Below are 20,865 nucleotides of genomic sequence, written 5' to 3' on the forward strand. Positions count from 1 at the left end.
ACTGCTTATGTCAAGTATTGGATTCGAACCGTCAACCTTCGGATCAGTGGACAAACACTGGACCAGCTGAGCCACTGTCGCTCTCTTTCGGCCTTCATCAGGACAAACTCCTCCAAGTTTTTTTCAACTTTGCATTTGAGACTGGTCCCTAAAAGCACCAAAATCACAATTTAGCACAATCTCTACACCTCCTGCCTCTACATTTTTACTCAAAATTAGTATTCGAAGTATGTACTCTCTGCACACATACTCCATTACTTCCTAACACTGCATGTAAAACATAAAAAGCAGAATAGTGTGGCGTCATCTGAGTAAGATCACAACTCAGACTTTCACATCTTTTTCTAAAAAGGAAGTGTCAGATGTGCACAATGCCAATACTCAACTTCTGTGTGTGGTTTATTATCTCACACAAAACAAAACCGCAAGAGCCAGAGGCGGGATGTCAAAGAGCTGCATTCACATGTTTGTTCAGTCATTTACACCTTCAAATATTCAACTGAAACCAATGAAGAAGTCACTCAAAACACACTGAACTGCAACAGGGTTTGTGCTGTTTGTTTGAGCAGCAGAGACTTACTACTTCCACTTTTCAACACTGCAATTAGAGGCAGTTTAAGGATGGGGGAGAGAACACAGAACCTCAGATAAATCTTCTCTGGGCTGTGTTTAAATGTGGCCTTAGACAGATACTGGTGAAGTCTTACATCCAGAGCTATGACTTACTAAAGCAAATACACGTGCAACATCTACAGAACAATACAAATGTCTTCAAATGCAATTATTATTATTAAATACAATGACTTTGACAGCTAAACCTGCCGTGGATGTGTGAATGTGCCTGAACAGTGAGCTGTGTGCCTCCTGCTAGCTCTGAGCACACCCATCCCTCAATGTGCCACGCCATGTATTGTTTACATAGCCCGGTTGCTTATGCTAGTTCAGGAAAAAAGCACAAAAGCGTCAAACAATGCGCATCTTAAACTGTTTTTTTTCTCTTAAACTTTAATGGTAAATCACGTGCTGTTCTTGTACAGTCATCGATGCAAACACAGACGCTTTGTCATGGCTGTGACAGAGTGGCACGCTAATGCTAATGCTGCTATTGATGCTAACGCTGCCAGTGACGCCAATGCTGCCGATGCTAATGCTAATGTTGCTAGTGATGTTGACGCTGCCAATCCTAATGCTAGTGCTAGTGCTAATGCTAACGCTGCTAGCTCCCATTAGCTCCGTGTCCAGCTCACAGGAGTCTCCAAATCAGATTCACAAATGTGTTGCTAGCTCTCAATGCTAACGCTGTGAGCATCCGAGACAAGTCAAAGACAACATTAACTTACTCTATAACTGTGGATTAACATCGCACACACATGTTTAAACGAAATAATACGTCTGATTCAAACACAAAACAACAATTTTACAACAGTTTAATGTAAAGTAGTCAAACTGTGCGGCACATGAACGTCTGGACCAAACCAAAACCTTTTTTTTTTTTTTTTTACGCACAAAGTTGAGTGTAAAGGAGCTACAATAGAGCAGATTATGCCAAATGAGAAAGAAAACAGCTTAAAATGCAAAATTAAAGACTTGAAGAACAACAATAACAGCAGATATCTGAGTATTTCATTTGCAGAAGCTCCATAAACTCTCCACATAATCGCTGCAGCTCAAACTGTTTGACTCTGAGTCTGATTTAGGTCATTATTAAAAAACAAAACAAAAAAACCTTCCATGTCTTTACTGAAATCACACTTCTGTTTTCACTTATTAGACTCGTTAATGTGCGATAAAACTGCAGCAGATGTAAAAGAGCCAGAGCCAAGGCCAAACAAACAGAACAATGTCCCTCACGCAGCGTCCCCCTCCGCGCGGCTCCCAGGGGCCAAACCCCGAGCCCTGAGTCCAGACCCGGGCTTACCTGTCTGCACAAGGCCCGCTGAGTCGCTCCCGTCCTTCGGTGTCTCGTCTGCTCCTTCCCCTGAGCTCATGGCGGCTACAACTCACCGTGTCCCGAGAACACTTCCCCCAAAAACGGCACAAAAGGCACAAAAATCACTCCCCCCCGGACCAAAGAGCCATCAAAATCACAGGGAGCCGTCTGGAGCTGGAAAAGACTAAAGGAGCCATGTGTGGACCCCCATGTTCACCGGGGAGACATGCGAGAAAGAACCAGCCCCGAGCACCGGCTCCTCCTCGGAGTCAAGCCGAGGGAGAGTCGCGCGGAGGTGGGGCCGCTCCGTGAATCTCCGGGAGCTTTCGGAAATGAGCAGACGGTGGGTCATCAAGGAGCGTCTGCGGCCGTGTGTGAAAGGGGCCTGTGTGTGAAAGGGGCCTGTGTGTGAGAGGGGATGTGTGTGTGAGAGGGGACGTGTGTGTGAAAGGGGCCTGTGTGTGAGAGGGGACGTGTGTGAGAGGGGACGTGTGTGTGAAAGGGGCCTGTGTGTGAGAGGGGACGTGTGTGAAAGGGGACGTGTGTGTGAAAGGGGCCTGTGTGTGAAAGGGGCCTGTGTGTGAGAGGGGACGTGTGTGAAAGGGGCCTGTGTGTGAAAGGGGCCTGTGTGTGAGAGGGGATGTGTGTGTGAAAGGGGCCTGTGTGTGAAAGGGGCCTGTGTGTGAAAGGGGCCTGTGTGTGAGAGGGGACGTGTGTGTGAGAAGGGACGTGTGTGTGAGAGGGGACATGTGTGTGAGAGGGGCCTGTGTGTGAGAGGGGACGTGTGTGTGAGAGGGGACGTGTGTGTGAAAGGGGACATGTGTGTGAGAGGGGCCTGTATGTGAAAGGGGACATGTGTGTGAGAGGGGACGTGTGTGAAAGGGGCCTGTGTGTGAGAGGGGACGTGTGTGAGAGGGGCTGTGTGTGAAAGGGGACATGTGTGAGAAGGGCCTGTGTGTGAAAGGGGACGTGTGTGAGAGGGGATGTGTGTGTGAAAGGGGACATGTGTGAGAGGGGACATGTGTGTGAGAGGGGCCTGTGTGTGAGAGGGGACGTGTGTGTGAAAGGGGCCTGTGTGTGAGAGGGGACATGTGTGAGAGGGGACGTGTGTGTGAAAGGGGCCTGTGTGTGAGAGGGGACGTGTGTGAAAGGGGCCTGTGTGTGAGAGGGGACGTGTGTGTTAGAGGGGACATGTGTGTGAGAGGGGACATGTGTGTGAAAGGGGCCTGTGTGTGAAAGGGGACATGTGTGTGAGGGGACATGTGTGTGAAAGGGGCCTGTGTGTGAGAGGGGACATGCGTGTGGGAGGGGACATGCGTGTGTGAGGGGACGTGTGTGGGAGGGGACGTGTGTGAGAGGGGCCGGGTGTGAGAGAGGGCCATGTGTGAGAGGGATGTGTGTGAGGGGCCGTGTGTGTGAGGGGCCGTGTGTGAGAGGGGACGTGTGTGAAAGGGGGGTCGTGTGTGAGAGAGGGCCGTGTGAGAGGGGATGTGTGAGAGGGGACGTGTGTGTGAGAGGGGACGTGTGTGAGATGGGACGTGTGTGAGAGGGGTCGTGTGTGAGGTGTCATGTGTGAGATGGGCCATGTGTGAGTGGGGCCATGTGTGAGAGGGGCCACAGAGCACAGAAAACAGGCTATCATCAAACAGAAACACTACACAAACACAAGAATCTAAAGTGTTCATGTGTCAAGGAGCAGAAACACTTAAATCTGACCCAGAAAAACTCGATTTTCGAGATTATATATATATATATATATATATATATATATATATATATATAATCCCACAGCAGAGTCATCAAGGAGCACAAACTGAACACTCAACATAGACAAGTGTAAAAGACTCATGGAAATATAATGAGCCATGTTTATCATCCAAAATATCAACATAAATATATAAAAAATATCTACATGAACATATATAAATATCATCATAAACAGAAATATCATCATAAACAGAAATAAATATCAACATAAACATAAATATCATCATAAATATATATAAATATCAACATGAACAAATATAAATATCAAACATACATAAATATAATCATAAACATACATAAATATAGACATAAACACATCTATAAATATCCAAAATGGTGAGTCACGTGACTGCTGCCTCACACCCATAAAATGAATCAGACCTGGAGACAAACTGGCCTCATGTTCTGTCTTTTGTGCGTGAAGGGCGCCACCTGCTGCTCTTCTGTGGAACTGACACTGGTCTCACTGCTTTTGATATGAACTGCATTTCTCTGTTTAGGGTTTAATTACATTATTTTACAGCTTATAGTATTAAATAGTGATACTGTCGTTACATCACTGCAGTGGTGAAATGTACTGAAGTAAAAGTAGTAAAGTACTATACTTAAGTAAAATGTTTAGGTATCTGTACTTTACATAAGTACAATTTACAGTGTGTATTTTTTACTTCGACTTCAGTACATTTGAGAGCAGTATACAGGTACAGCAGGTACTTTGTACTCCACTACATTTTGAACTGGACTGAAAAGTAAAAGGGTTTTTTTTACTATTATGTAAGACCTGCTGAAAAGACTGAGGGTTTATTTTTAACACGTTCAGAATGTGAGTAAAACTAAAATATAAACAAAATAAACAGTGAGAAAAAAAAATGATTCAGTTGTTTCTGTTGAACAAAATTTAGTACAAATCTTTATCAAAATCAACACATTTGAAGTTTTATAATACATTTACTCTTTAAGTACATTTTTAAACAGATACTTTAATACTTTTACTTAAGTTGATTTTTTCATATGATACTTTTACTTTATTTATTTTTTTATTTTTTTATTTTTTAAATGCTCCAGTATCTGAACTTTTACTTAAGTGACAAAATGGAGTACTTCTTTCAACACTGTTTTACTGGCTTGGCTCACATGTATTTGCTTTGGCCTACAATAAAGACATGATTAAAACTACCAAAAAATGGCTAAATAGTTTTAAATAAAAGATTCATTATTACATAGCAACAGAAAAGAATTAAACCAGTGCATAGAATTTTTATTATAAGAAAGGTTTGGTGCAGCTCTGTGTTACAGCCACTAGAGGGAGCCATTACACAACTGATCTGATTTCAAACTCATTCTTTCTTGTTTTATTCTGTTTTTGTGATCCCTCAGTTGTCCAAGTCTGATCCATAGTAAAATGTCAAAGTTAAATCTGTCAACTGGACAAAAAAGTTGTAGGAGTGAAGTTGTTTTGCTGCTCATCCACACAGACCTGGGGAAACACAGAGAGGAGCACAAGACTTTCCCCAAAATCTGTGGTTCATCTGGAAATCAGCACGTCACAGTGGGTCATGAGGCCACTTCAGGTTCAGGTTTAGTCCTGGTTCAGTCCTGGTTTAGAGCTGGTTAAGTCCTGGTGTAGTCCTGGTTTAGTCCTGGTTTAGTCCTGGTTTAGACCTGGTTTAGTCCTGGTTTAGACCTGGTTCAGTCCTGGTTTAGTCCTGGTTTAGTCCTGGTTCAGTCCTGGTTTAGAGCTGGTTAAGTCCTGGTTTAGTCCTGGTTTAGACCTGGTTTAGACCTGGTTTAGTCCTGGTTTAGACCTGGTTCAGTCCTGGTTTAGTCCTGGTTTACACCTGGTTTAGACCTGGTTTAGTCCTGGTTTAGTCCTGGTTTAGTCCTGGTTTAGACCTGGTTTAGTCCTGGTTTAGTCCTGGTTTAGTCCTGGTTTAGTCCTGGTTTAGACCTGGTTTAGACCTGGTTTAGTCCTGGTTTAGTCCTGGTTTAGTCCTGGTTTAATCCTGGTTTAGACCTGGTTTAGTCCTGGTTTAGACCTGGTTTAGTCCTAGTTTACACCTGGTTTAGACCTGGTTTAGTCCTGGTTCAGTCCTGGTTTACACCTGGTTTAGACCTGGTTTAGTCCTGGTTTAGTCCTGGTTTAATCCTGGTTTAGACCTGGTTTAGTCCTAGTTTACACCTGGTTTACACCTGGTTTAGTCCTGGTTTAGTCCTGGTTTAATCCTGGTTTAGACCTGGTTTAGTCCTAGTTTACACCTGGTTTAGTCCTGGTTTAGTCCTGGTTTAGACCTGGTTTAGTCCTGGTTTACACCTGGTTTAGTCCTGGTTTACACCTGGTTTAGTCCTAGTTTACACCTGGTTTAGTCCTGGTTTAGTCCTGGTTTAGACCTGGTTTAGTCCTGGTTTAGTCCTGGTTTAGACCTGGTTCAGTCCTGGTTTACACCTGGTTTAGACCTGGTTTAGTCCTAGTTTACACCTGGTTTAGACCTGGTTTAGTCTTGGTTTAGTCCTAGTTTAGTCCTGGTTTAGTCCTGGTTTAAACCTGGTTTAGTCCTGGTTTAGACCTGGTTTAGTCCTGGTTTACACCTGGTTTAGTCCTGGTTTAGTCCTAGTTTAGACCTGGTTTAGTCCTGGTTTAAACCTGGTTTAGTCCTGGTTTAGACCTGGTTTAGTCCTGGTTTTCACCTGGTTTAGTCCTGGTTTAGTCCTGGTTTAGACCTGGTTTAGACCTGGTTTAGTCCTGGTTTAGTCCTGGTTTAGTCCTAGTTTAGTCCTAGTTTAGTCCTGGTTTAGTCCTGGTTTAGTTCTGGTTTAGTCCTAGTTTAGTCCTGGTTTAGTCCTGGTTTAGTTCTGGTTTAGTCCTGGTTTAGTCCTGGTTTAGTCCTAGTTTAGACCTGGTTTAGTCCTGGTTTAAACCTGGTTTAGACCTGGTTTAGTCCTGGTTTAGTCCTAGTTTAGACCTGGTTTAGTCCTGGTTTACACCTGGTTTAGTCCTGGTTTACACCTGGTTTAGTCCTAGTTTACACCTGGTTTAGTCCTGGTTTAGTCCTGGTTTAGACCTGGTTTAGTCCTGGTTTAGTCCTGGTTTAGACCTGGTTCAGTCCTGGTTTACACCTGGTTTAGACCTGGTTTAGTCCTAGTTTACACCTGGTTTAGACCTGGTTTAGTCTTGGTTTAGTCCTAGTTTAGTCCTGGTTTAGTCCTGGTTTAAACCTGGTTTAGTCCTGGTTTAGTCCTGGTTTAGTCCTGGTTTACACCTGGTTTAGTCCTGGTTTAGTCCTAGTTTAGACCTGGTTTAGTCCTGGTTTACACCTGGTTTAGTCCTGGTTTAGACCTGATTTAGTCCTGGTTTACACCTGGTTTAGTCCTGGTTTAGTCCTGGTTTAAACCTGGTTTAGTCCTGGTTTAGACCTGGTTTAGTCCTGGTTTTCACCTGGTTTAGTCCTGGTTTAGTCCTGGTTTAGACCTGGTTTAGACCTGGTTTAGTCCTGGTTTAGTCCTGGTTTAGTCCTGGTTTAGTCCTAGTTTAGTCCTAGTTTAGTCCTAGTTTAGTCCTGGTTTAGTCCTGGTTTAGTTCTGGTTTAGTCCTAGTTTAGTCCTGGTTTAGTCCTGGTTTAGTTCTGGTTTAGTCCTGGTTTAGTCCTGGTTTAGTCCTGGTTTAGTCCTAGTTTAGACCTGGTTTAGTCCTGGTTTAAACCTGGTTTAGACCTGGTTTAGTCCTGGTTTAGTCCTGGTTTAGTCCTGGTTTAGTCCTGGTTTAGTTCTGGTCAGATTTCCGTCTTATATCAGCGAAACATTTTCACTCCTACAACTTTTTGTCCCGTTGACAGATTTAACTTTGTCTTTTTAACAGTTTATTCAACCTTTTAATTACAATCAGCCACTAAACGAATAGGTCAACTTAAATACTGTTTCTTTTCAGTTTAAATCCAAAATACAGGCTCGGATTGAAACGAGAACAAGGCGCTATTGTGCATTTTTCAATAACTCTGCGTCTAATACGAAGAACCCTTTGTCTTCGGGCGCTTTCGTTCCCACAGTGACCCCTCCAAACAGCAATATGTCCCTCTGAAATGTCAGCCGTAATTACTCCAGTGCTCTGAGACCAGCCCCGGAAGAAATGAAAGAAAACAGGTGGTGATCATGAACGCCCCGCCCCCCTCCTCCAGTCTGACCCTTTGTCCCAGTGTGTCCACCCAGTCCACCTCGTGCTTTTGCTGTTTATAACCTCCTGAACTGTTCAAAATTGGGACGTTTTCTCTGTCTCTGTTCTGTGTGTTTCACGTCAAGATCATTGCACAAACTCACACCTCAAGTACAAGAAAGACGTTAAAATCACAATACAACAAATCAAAACATAAATAATCATCATGAAATTAGTATTAAAACAGAAAAGTGCAGAATAAACCCCTTTCAGTCACATTCACATAAACAGAACAGTTTGAGTCTGGAATTAAACGTCGTCAAAGTCGAGGCCTGAGTCACATCTTCAGGAAGAATGTTCCAGGTTTGAACTGAACAAAAAAACACTGATTCAACATGTTTAGTCCTGGTTTAGTCCTGGTTTAGACCCAGTTTAGTCCCGGTTTAGTCCTGGTTTTAACTCTGCACTTTTCTCCTTTAATGTTCCTTTCATGATGATTATTTATGTTTTGATTTGTTGTATTGTGATTTTAACGTCTTTCTTATTCTGTAAAACACTTTGAATGACTTTGATGACCTGTTCTGTACAAATAACCCTTAAAAGCCACTTTCTGGAATGTTTGCCTGTATCGATCGTCAGTTTAGACTCTCATTGCCTCCCATCCCCCGTCTCTGAATCTGCAGGATTAAACCAGTTGAATTCCTCTGTGTGACCATCATGGACAGTGGTGAGTGTCAAAGTGATGAGCTGACCACGCCCCCGTCTGGACATGAGCTACAGGCCCACGCCGAGGTGGAAAAAGAGTAAAGTACTTTATTTCATTACATTTGTAAGTTAGGTTACCGTTTAATAAAAATAATAATTCCTTGTTTAGACTTTAGTCATTGTGCATTCACTGCAGGTAAGACAGACACAGCTAATATAATAATAATAATAATAATAATAATAATAATAATAATAATAATAATAATAATAATAATAATAATAATAATAATAATAATAATAACAGTTCCAACAGAATCACAAAGTGCATTAAAAGAAAACAACATATCACGCCCACACAACATACTGGGCAAAGAACCACTGAATAAATACAACCACGTGCATTTATTTAGGACAATTTTATTTTATTTTATTTTAATTTGTTTTAAATAATGTGTGTGTAGTTAAGAATATATAGCACTAACTATTTTATTTGATCAAAACTAGAAAAAAAACAAACAAAAAAAACCAACACAAAACAAAAAAAAACAGACGCGCGCGCACTTTCCGTTTCCTACCAACGGCTAACGCAGTAACGCTAGTCTCCAGTAGATGCACTTTTGAAGCTTTTAGTTGATTTTATTGTTATAAAAATGAACGTGGAGCGGGAGATGAAGAAGAGGCGGCTCATCACTTTGTCTGAGTTTAGTTACATCCCTCCAAGACGAACAGCACAGACACAAACGTCCTACGTCTACCGAGAATCTCAGGAATGACCGGCCACCGACTCGGCTCCTGTGCTAGCTAGGTTAGACTAATGCTAATATTTAACGGTAGATATGAATATTTACCTGATATGAACAAATGGCACGTGGGGTTTTGTTTAACTGTGAGGGGAATTATTAATATTATTATTAATATTAATATTAATATTAATATTATTATTATTATTATTAGGCCTGTGCCTATTGCTTCCGCAACGATGGGTGCATGGGCGAAGCGCGCAACTTCGTGGCCCGTCGCCCCCTGCACAGACTCCTGTAGAGCTACGAAATTCGGTACACATCCTTCATGTGATGCTAAACAGAAAATATTATTATGGCCACGCCCCCTGACAAACCGGAAGTCCCGCCATCTTGGATTGAAAATTCCAAAATGTAAAGTCAGTGTTTTCGCTGACGTCGCATTTTAATCAACTCCTCTGAAGGCGCTTCACCTGCAGGGCTGAAAACCTCTGTACATCATCTAGACAAGTGGGGCATCAAAAGTTTTCCAATTTATGATGATGCCCGTCACGGTTTGCGTGCGGCGAAGCCGCAAAATTCCTTCGTTTTTTTGGGACTTTTCACATGTCAAAATTTACTCCCATTTGCGCATGCGAAGTCCAATTTTGCTCAAATTCGAATCAGTTGTAAAACTTTTTGGCCTAAAGCTCCTCATTATGAAAGACATTAAATTGGTGCTATAGCGCCCCCTAGAGAATATCTAATATATTTGTATGGAGGTTCGGAAATTTAGTTTTCTGAAATGTTTCCAAATTTGACACAAATTCCATTGGATCATCCCAATCAATAAAGTCAATCAGACCTATGTCGTTTTATGCACCGTGTTGCCATGGTGATACGCTAAACTGCCAATGTTATCCTAATGCGAAACCTCCAAATTTTTCCCATTCATGACAATATATTAGTTTCATGGAATAATGTCAAATTTGGCACAATGACTCTTCATGTCAACCTGATCAAAAAAGTCAATTGGACCCATGTCATAGTTTTCACTGTGTTGCCATGGCGATGCGCAAAACAGCCCATGTTATCCTAATGGGAAAATTTCCCAATTTTCGTACATTTCAAAGTCTTATAATGACTTATTACCTTCGTTGTATTTTGCACGGTGTTGCCATGGCAATGCCTGGAAAAACCCATGTTTTTGCATTATATGCATTGGCGCTTCCAATGTCTTTTGACTTTGTTTGATGACAAGTGCAGCCCAAAGCCCCAATAAAACAGAGGTAAGTGGAGCATCAGCGCCACCCTTAGGGAGTGCCGGGTCAGTGCGAAGCACGGCCTGCGAGGGCCGTTCGATGCCGCTTGTGGCTTTAATTATTTATTTTATTTTTTTATGATTTTTAGTTCTCCTTGGTTTGATTTCCTATGATGCGATTGGAGGCTTTTTAAGATCCAAAATTATACAGGACATTTTTTTAAGTCTTAACTAATCATAATTTGAAGTATTAAACATAACTATATTTAATTAATTAATGAATTCTACATACATGGTTTTCAAATGTCTTGGTTTAAAGGTGTATATTATACAAAATGGACTCCTGTAGCTTTAGGTCATGTTCTAATGCTGTTCTCTCCTCAAAATCAGACTTAGAGTTGTGTTTTGTTTTATTCACACATGTTTGAGTGACACTTTATTATTAGTCTTTAACATCTACAAAACTCAAAACGCCCTGTTCCACCTTGTGATGTCATGAAGTGGTAGTTTTCAAGTTAACAGCTCCTTTTACCTTTAGTTTAGTTGAAATTGGCAATTCCAGAGCGGAAATGATCCAAATGATTCTAGTGAAGGTGTGTGGAGTTTAAAAACACAGTGGAGCACTTCCTGTATCACCACATGATGACATCACAAGGTGTAACAGAGTGTTTTCAGTTTGAGAGAAGAACTCAGCCCAAATCTGCAGGGTTTGTGTGTTAAACATGTGTGAATGTGTGAAAAAAACACAACTCCAGGTCTGTTTGTGACGAGGAAACAACATTAGAACATAGACCAGAAAACAGCCTAAAAAATGGGCCCTTTAAAAATTCGTGTTTATGTGAAACTCTATGAACTCACTTGACCTTCTTCTTGGCATAATTTCCCCTACAGGATGCGCCGCCACCAGAGATCACCACGTTTGACAGGGTGCACAACCAGGCCGAGGGATATGACATGAAACTGCATCGTGATGACGGGAAGCACTGGAAGGGAAGAGGCCTAGACATATACAATGAGGTACTTTTATGGAGCTTCCACTTAAACCCACCTCATTAAACTGCACATAGTTATCACACAATCAGCGTTTGGCCGTCAGCTGCTGCTCGAAATGGAGGAATGAGGCTGGATCAGGGAGATTTAGAGTGTTGGTATCAGTGGTGGAATGTAAACAAGTAAAAGTACTGTATTTAAGTGAAAATTTGAAGTATCTGTACCTTACTTAAGTACATTTTAAAGTGGTTTTACTTTTACTTCAGTACATTTGAGAGCAGTATTTGTACTTTCTACTCCACTACATTTTTGGATTGGATTTTGGATTTGGAACAAGACTGAAAAGTAAAAGTACTTTTTAATATAGCTTGAGACCTGCCGGAAAGTCTAGGGGTTTATTTTAACACGTTCATAATTTGAGCAAAACTAAAATATACAAACAGTTGTTTCTGTTGAAAATTCAGCGCAAATCTTTATCAAAATTTCTACATTTGGAGCATTATAAGACTCAAAATCTTTGTGAAATACTTTACTTTTTACTCTTTAAGTACATTTTTAAACAGGTAGATGTAGATGTTTTCATGCGATACTTTTACTTGTACTTGAGTAACTTTTCCCCGCTGTATCTGTACTTTTCCTTGAGTTCTTCCTCCTCCGCTGGCTTTCATCCACGGCGGGTGTGAATCTGCTCCAGTCGTGTTTGTTTACTTGTACTTCCCTGTGGAGTCATTATTTATGTGGTGAAATGTCGTGAGTGTGTGGACCACTGCAGAGGAGGCGGAGCCGAGCGCGCTCAGATCACACTCTGATTACAGCCTCTTGAGTCGGGCGGCTACTTCAGAAATGTACATCTAGTTTTACAAATGTATGTTTAAAGTATTTTTGTATTTAAAAGCCCCATATTTCGCTGTTTTCTGAAGTTCTAATGTTGTTTCCTCGTCAAAACAGACCTGGAGTTGTGTTTTTTTGTTTCATTCACACATGTTTAACACACAAACCCTGCATATTTAGGCTGAGTTCTTCTTCTATCAAACAAAAAACACTCTGTTCCACCTTGTGATGTCATCAAGTGGTAATACAGGAAGTGCTCCAGTGTGTTTTTAAACTCCACACACCTTCACTAGAATCATTTGAATGATTCCAGCCCTGTAAATCGCCAATTTCTACTGAAGTAAAGGTAAAAGGACTTGAAAACTACCACTTCATGACATCACAAGGTGGAACAGAGTGTTTTCAGCTTTGGTGTTGTATGTCTGTTTAATCCCTCAGTCGTCCAGGTCTGATCCAGAGCAAAAGTTGAGGGTTAAATTGTCAACTGGACAAATTGTTGTAGGAGTGAAGACGTTCGCTGCTTCTTCAGTTCATGTTCAGTTCAACGATTTGTCCAGTCAACAGATTTAAATTTTGTCTTTTGCTTTGGAGATGTAGACAGACTAAGAATAACGACTCATCCAAACAAATGTGAATGAAACAAAACAACTCCAGGTCTGTCTTTGTGGAGGTAACAGCTTTATGACATGATTTAAAGCTACAAGAGAGAGATTCTGTGTAATATGGGACCTTTAAAAAACTCACTAGGTCATAAAAAGCAAATAAAAAAAGCAAATGGAACCTGACTGTGGAGCTGGAAAAGAACAATTTCAATTTGTTACACTAGAGGAGACACAGCAGGGGGCGCTGGTGCAATCAGGTACCTCTCAATCACTGTAATTTGAACTTAGATTATTATATTCTGCCCTAGTTCTAAATCAGGACATTACAACAAACACGGCACTTACTGTATCGTACAATATGTATTTAAAGGTCCCGTATTATTATATTATCAACCTTTTGTGAGCTTTAAGTCATGTTCTAATGTTGTTACCACCTCAAAAACAGACCTGGAGTTGTGTTTTGTTTCATTCACACATGTTTGAGTCACACTTTATTATTTGTCTACATCTCCAAAGTTCAAAATGCTCTGTTCCACCTTGTGATGTCATGAAGTGGTAGTTTTCAAGTCCTTTTACCTTTACTTCACTAGAAATTGGCAATTTACAGGGCTGGAATTATTCAAATGGTTCTAGTGAAGGTGTGTGGAGTTTAAAAGCACCGTGGAGCACTTCCTGTATCACCACATGATGACATCACAAGGTGGATGTTTTTTTTTCAGTTTGAGAGAAGAACTCAGCCTAAATCTGCAGGGTTTGTGTGTCAAACATGCGTGAATGAAACAAAACACAACTCCAGGTCTGTTTGTGACGAGGAAACATTATAACAGTTCAGAAAATAACATAATATGGGCCCAAGTCATCCGTTGTAGCGCCCCCTAGCGTTCACGTTCAGGCGGTTTCACGAGGCTCACGTTACAAGTCTAATTTCAGCGGGTTTCTCCAGTATAACACACATTTTTTTTGCGTCTCCAGGAGAAGTGTCGAGTGGAGCCGGTGCGCTCCTCGTCAGAGAACGGTCGTCATGTGGAGTCGGTGCAGATCGGCACACCGCAGCACGCCCGTGTCAACCGCATGAACAGAGAGTTTCACTCCAAGAACGGAATCACCTTTTAAATAAAGTGTTCAAATGTGCGAGCGGTTTCTCTTTCTGTTAGAACATTTACGCATTCACACCAGATACAGACGTGTTATTTCTTCTGTCAGGTAAGATTCATTATGTCCGTGCAGTATTTGGAGTTCAGATTCTAATGTAAAAACTTAAAGCGGTACATTTTAATAGCGTCCGCGTGTAGAAAAGTGATTTATTTTTACATCAAACTCTCACATTACCTTGACGTGACTTCCTCTATTCTTACATGAGGGGTTCTGGTTACTCTTCTCATCTTTTTGTACCTTTACTGGAGTCCAAACAGCAGTATTACTAATCAGGGGCGGCGCCAGGGGGGGGCTCGAGGGGGCCCTGGTCTTCCCTAAAAATGCTCAACGCTTCCCCGATAGCTCCCCTGAAGATTTTAGCCCCATTTTCGTAGCACAATCTCCAGTTTCGACTAAAAATGTTGAAATGGCGAACACAAAATTATACTGCAATAATAAAAAACAACTCCACATTCGTTGTTATAAATTATACAGGGGCTGATAATATTTAAACTGGTTGAAAACAGCAACTCAAACATGGTAGAAGGAGGAGTTCCGCTCACATCCACATAAAACTCTAAATTAATATGTTGAGTGGGGACCCTCATTAAAGAGCTGAGCCCCCCCCCCGAGCTCCTCCAAACTAAAATATCTGGCACCGCCCCTGTTAATAATGTAGTGTAAACGTAAAGGCTTAAAATAAAAACACATTTGCCAAATACAAAAACATGTAATGTCATTACTGACCATCTCAAATTTGTTCTGTCAGATCAAAGTGGATTTACTTAAAAGCATTGCGTCATCCGGTTGCACGCAATCACATTGAGTAATTGTTGTAAAGTATGCTTATATAGTACATACTTAACATACTTCAATAGGGTCTATGTAGATGGATTAAATATATACTAGATATTTTCATTACATAGTTAATACTCAACCTTATTGGGTGCAAACTACATAAATGCATTGCGTAATCCCTTTATAAAATACTTAATAGTAATTACTCAAGATGCTTAGGTAAATCTTAAGAATTTGCGTTCTTAACCCTAATTCAAACATATTAAGTAACTTGTATTAAATACCATTAAATAGAATTAACATCACTACAGTAACTTAATATTATGAATAAAACACATTCATATTTACTCAGTGCAGTTGCATGCAACCGGATGATGCAACATTGTTAAGTATCGCTTACAAAAGCAAGTCAAGTTTCCCAGAAGTGAACAAAAAACAGCATCAGGAATAATTTTACAATTCTTCATTTATTGTCTTTTTTAGAACATGACATTCTAAAACCATGCTTTAGTGCAAAACTAGCGCACATTTTTACATCTCAAAACCAAAACTTTTTTTTTTTTTAAACTTGAAAAGTGCAACATGAAGTTTTATAAAACTGCTTCCCAATTGTGAAGAATTAACTTTACAAAGAGCAACCAACCTGCAAACATTAAAATTTGTAAACACGCCTCTTTAGGGCAGTCCTCTTTAAGTGAATAGGGTCTATTCTAAAAACATAAGATAACCTTTCTAAAATAGCTGTCCTTGTTTGAAAAATTAACTTCCATCCATCCATCCATCCATCCATTTTCTTCCGCTCATCCGGGGCCGGGTCGCGGGGGCAGCAGTCTAAGCAGGGACTCCCAGACTTCCCTCACCCCGGACACGTCCTCCAGCTCCTCCGGTGGGACCCCAAGGCGTTCCCAGGCCAGCCGAGAGACATAGTCCCTCCAGCGTGTCCTGGGTCTTCCCCGGGGCCTCCTCCCGGTGGGACATGCCCAGAACACCTCCCTAGGGAGGCGTCCTGAGCAGATGCCCGAGCCACCTCAGCTGGTTCCTCTCAACGTGTAGGAGCAGCGGCTCTACTCCGAGCTCCTCCCGTGTGACCGAGCTCCTCACCCTATCCCTAAGGGTGCGCCCGGCCACTCTGCGGAGGAAGCCCATTTCAGCCGCTTGTATCCGCAATCTTGTCCTTTCGGTCATTACCCAAAGCTCATGACCATAGGTGAGGGTAGGAACGTAGATTGACCGGTAAATCGAGAGCTTCGCCTTCCGGCTCAGCTCCTTCTTTACCACAACGGACCGATACAGCGACCGCATCACTGCAGACGCTGCACCGATCCGCCTGTCAATCTCCCGCTCCATCCTTCCCTCACTCGTGAACAAGACCCCGAGATACTTGAACTCCTCCACTTGGGGCAGAGACTCACCACCCACCCGGAGAGAGCAAACCACCTTTTTCCGGTCGAGAACCATGGCCTCGGATTTGGAGGAGCTGATTCTCATCCCAGCCGCTTCACACTCGGCTGCAAACCGCCCCAGTGCCTGCTGCAGGTCCTGGCTCGAAGAAGCCATCAGGACAACATCATCTGCAAACAGCAGAGATGAAATCCTGTGGTTCCCAAACCAGGCCCCCTCCGGCCCCTGGCTGCGCCTAGAAATTCTGTCCATAAATATAATGAACAGAACCGGTGGCAAAGGGCAGCCCTGGCGGAGTCCAACATGCACTGGGAACAGGTCTGACTTACTGCCGGCAATGCGAACACAGCTCCTGCTCCGGTCATACAGGGACCGGACAGCCCTTAGCAAAGAGCCCCGGACCCCATACTCCCAGAGCACCCCCCAAAGGACACCACGAGGGACACGGTCGAATGCCTTCTCCAGATCCACAAAACACATGTGGACTGGTTGGGCATACTCCCATGAGCCCTCGAGGACTCGATGGAGAGTATAGAGCTGGTCCAGTGTTCCACGACCAGGACGAAAACCACACTGCTCCTCCTGAATCCGAGGTTCGACTATCGGTCGGATTCTCCTCTCCAGTACCCTGGAATAGACCTTACCGGGAAGGCTGAGGAGTGTGATTCCCCTGTAATTGGAACACACCCTCCGGTCCCCCTTCTTATACAGAGGGACCACCACCCCGGTCTGCCATTCCACAGGTACTGTCCCCGACCGCCACGCGATGTTGCAGAGACGTGTCAGCCAAGACAGCCCCACAACATCCAGAGACTTGAGGTACTCAGGACGGATCTCGTCCACCCCCGGAGCCTTGCCACCGAGGAGCTTGCCAACCACCTCAGTGACTTCAGCCAGGGTGATGGACGAGTCCGCATCTGGGTCCCCAGTTTCTGCTTCCTCCTCGGAAGACGTGACAGTAGGATTGAGGAGATCCTCAAAGTATTCCTTCCACCGCCCGACAACATCCCCAGTCGATGTCAGCAGCTCTCCACCCGCACTGTATACAGTGTTGGTGAAGCACTGCTTCCCCCTCCTGAGGCGTCGGACGGTTTGCCAGAATCTCTTTGAGGCCGTCCGATAGTCCTTCTCCATGGCCTCTCCGAACTCCTCCCAACCCCGAGTTTTTGCCTCTGTGACTGCCCAAGCCGCGGCACGCTTGGCCCGCCGGTACTCATCAGCTGTCTCAGGAGTCCCATGAGCCAACAAGGCTCGATAGGACTCCTTCTTCAGCTTGACGGCATCCCTTACTTCCGGTGTCCACCACCGGGTTCGGGGATTGCCGCCGCGACAAGCACCACAGACCTTACGACCACAGCTACGAGCAGCCGCATCGACAATAGAGGTGGAGAACATGGCCCACTCGGAGTCCATGTCTCCAACCTCCCCCGGAATCAGGGAGAAGCTCTCCCGGAGGTGGGAGTTGAAGACCCCCCTGACAGAGGGCTCCGCCAGACGTTCCCAGCAGACCCTCACAATGCGCTTGGGTCTGCCAGGTCTGTCCGGCTTCCTCCTCCGCCAGCGGATCCAACTCACCACCAAGTGGTGATCAGTTGACAGCTCAGCCCCTCTCTTCACCCGAGTGTCCAAGACACGTGGTCGGAGGTCAGATGACACGACAACAAAGTCGATCATCGACCTCCGACCTAGAGTGTCCTGGTGCCATGTGCACCGATGGACACCCTTGTGCTCGAACATGGTGTTTGTTATGGACAAGCTGTGACTAGCACAGAAGTCCAATAACAAAACACCGCTCGGGTTCAGATCGGGGAGGCCGTTCCTCCCAATCGCGCCCCTCCAAGTGTCACTGTCATTACCCACATGGGCGTTGAAATCCCCCAGGAGAACAACGGAGTCCCCGGTCGGTGCACTGTCTAGTACCCCTCCCAGGGACTCCAAGAAGGCCGGGTACTCTGCACTGCTGTTTGGCCCGTAGGCCGACACAACAGTGAGAGACCTGTCCCCGACCCGAAGGCGCAGGGACGCGACCCTCTCGTTCACCGGAGTGAACCCCAACACGCAGCGGCTGAGCTGTGGGGCAATGAGCAAGCCCACACCAGCTCGCCGCCGCTCCCCGCGGGCAACGCCAGAGAAATGGAGAGTCTAACCCCTCTCAAGAAGTTGGGTTCCAGAGCCCGAGCTGTGCGTGGAGGTGAGGCCAACTATATCTAGCCGGTAACGCTCAACCTCCCGCACAAGCTCAGGCTCCTTCCCCCCCAGCGAGGTGACGTTCCACGTCCCCAGAGCTAGTCTCCATGTCCGGAGATCCGGTCGTCGAGGTCCCCGCCTTCGACTGCCGCCCGGATCTCTTTGCATAATACTATTTTCCTCAAAATAGTATTATTATTATTATTAAAATTAACATTTCATACAATAAACTTACTACATATTCTTTTATCATGTTGCTTGGATCTTCATTCAGATAAACAGAAAGGGCCTTCAAGGTACAACATCTTCTTTGGTCAATGGAGTCTCTCTGAAAAATAAATAAAATTAAATTTGGGAGTAAATTAGGACCTATGCAGGGATTTCATACTTTAACGTGACTTTATTCATTCTGTATGTTCTATATGTGCCAAATGTTAAACCCATTTTATATTTTTAAAAATACAATAATAATATTCTGATTTAAACTTAAAAAGTAAAATTTTAAATATCAACTTTTTTATACATTAATACACAGTATTTTTCAACTTTTTAAGCGACGGCACACTTTTTTTGGATTGAAGACATTCTGTGACCACCATTTATAAATGTTTTTTTTTACAATTTTTATAAAAACTAAAAAATATCCTATAAAGACTGTATTAATGTTAGCTGGTTAGCTGTACAAAATGTATTGTTAAAAACCATTATGTTGAGATGTTAACAGTCTAATACATCCATTTATAAATAGTAACTAATTTATTGGAAATGTTTTCAAGGCACACCTAATACAACCTTTATCTCCTAGAGAGCCACTTTTACAAACCAAAAATAACAGTTACGGTTGTAAGAAAACATTGTCAATATAACAGCAATAGTAAGCCTTAGTTGGAAACATACAAACATCTTTAGCTAGCTAAATATCTGATATATTATATATAATAATATATCTCCATCTGATGGCCACTAGATTACCAGATCATGAGTGTCATTTTACTGTTTTGTTTACATTCACAATACCAATAAGGTACAGCGCTATCAGATGCTACCCTCGTGGGTATCATCTGATAGCGACTACACTGTATTTATTCTGATATTTGTTGTTTATGTCCTGCACTTTAATAACTTGTAGTTTGCACTATGTATAGAAAATTTTGCACATTTGTATATTATCTTTTGTATTGCACTTTTCATATGTAAATTGTTTTTAATGTTTGTGACAAAGGACTACAGATGGAAATTAGCATTTTGCTAAATCTGGTGCAGCCATCTTTTTAATGCATCTGCACACTGTCCTTCAAATAAATAAATAAATAAATAAATAAATAAATATACATTTACAGTGGTTATATAGGGCATGTGTTAGATCTAATTTGAATTATTCAATACAGCATGTGGAGCGCAACTAGTAGCTCCTGAGCGACAAGTCGGAGACCCCTGCTGTGTATACTATTTAAATAGATTTTAATAAAATGAAAGTGGTGGTTCTGAGTAATGAAATTATTTCCAAGTTTAAAATGACAAACCTCATTAATTCCTGTCATGATTTCTGTTATCTTCCGTCCAGGTTTTCCTTCCTTCTTTCTAAAGATTTTCATCAGTTTAGGAGCATAAAGATCCAGCTGTGACATGAACTTTGAGGCCAATGGCATTGTGGTGATTCGTCTGAACTCTGCATTAATCTAGAAGACAGTGAAATAAAAATGTATTTACATTTTTTTTTTTTCCTGCCCCAAATACCAAATTATAAATGTATATAGCCTGTAAGCTTGGTGGTGTTTAAAATGTTTTTTATCTGCAAAAGTTTAAAAAGAAATGTGTGTTCTGATGTAATTTTGTCAAATTAACAATTCTTAATTTTGGCCCAGTGTAAAACATGGTTGCTAAGGTAATTACCAAGTATGTCATTGTTTACAATGAGGAAGTAAAATTATAAATGTAAAAAATTCATCAAACTGGGATGACATTTATGATTTTTTTTTTTAGGAAAGTCTTAGATGTAATTATCTTAACTGAAAAGAGTGCAGGCCATCTACTTTTGAAATCTGCAATGAAGGGCATGTCTCGAACGATTTCTTGTCTCCTGTGTGGAAAAGTTTTCTCCATCTTTCTTTCAGCAACACAAGCTGAGGTTTGGCTTTCAATGGTGTTCACAATCCCTGGTTTAAAGTCTTCTAAGGTGTATGGCGTGTGCTTCCGGGTTTTATGCGACTTGAATGTACCATAGATATTTGTTTGGTAAGAGCAACCCTTAAACATACAATGCACTGTCTCACTACTTTTTAGATGAGTGTTAATATGAGAAAAATACTCTTTTTCTGCAGCAAGACCACTAAATGTACACAGATGGCAGCTAAATGTTGCAACAGTTATGTGTTTTTTGTGTGGATGTACTCTGC

The 20,865-nt window shown here is 42.5% G+C and overlaps 1 protein-coding gene across 5 annotated transcripts in view; it reads right to left on the reverse strand.

Moving 5' to 3' along the window:
- Positions 1–2,191, reverse strand: part of trioa (trio Rho guanine nucleotide exchange factor a) — a 106,439-nt gene extending 104,248 nt beyond the window's left edge. For all 5 annotated transcript variants that reach the window (XM_033975561.2, XM_033975560.2, XM_055225366.1 and 2 more), the window contains exon 1: positions 1,919–2,191. In XM_033975561.2, coding sequence (XP_033831452.1) covers positions 1,919–1,988 — 70 coding nt within the window. In that variant the 5' untranslated portion in view covers positions 1,989–2,191. The remainder of the gene's footprint in view (positions 1–1,918) is intronic.
- Between the last annotated feature and the right edge of the window lie 18,674 nt (positions 2,192–20,865).

This window comes from Periophthalmus magnuspinnatus, chromosome 11 (genome assembly GCF_009829125.3).
Source record: "Periophthalmus magnuspinnatus isolate fPerMag1 chromosome 11, fPerMag1.2.pri, whole genome shotgun sequence".
Classification (NCBI taxonomy): domain Eukaryota; kingdom Metazoa; phylum Chordata; class Actinopteri; order Gobiiformes; family Gobiidae; genus Periophthalmus; species Periophthalmus magnuspinnatus.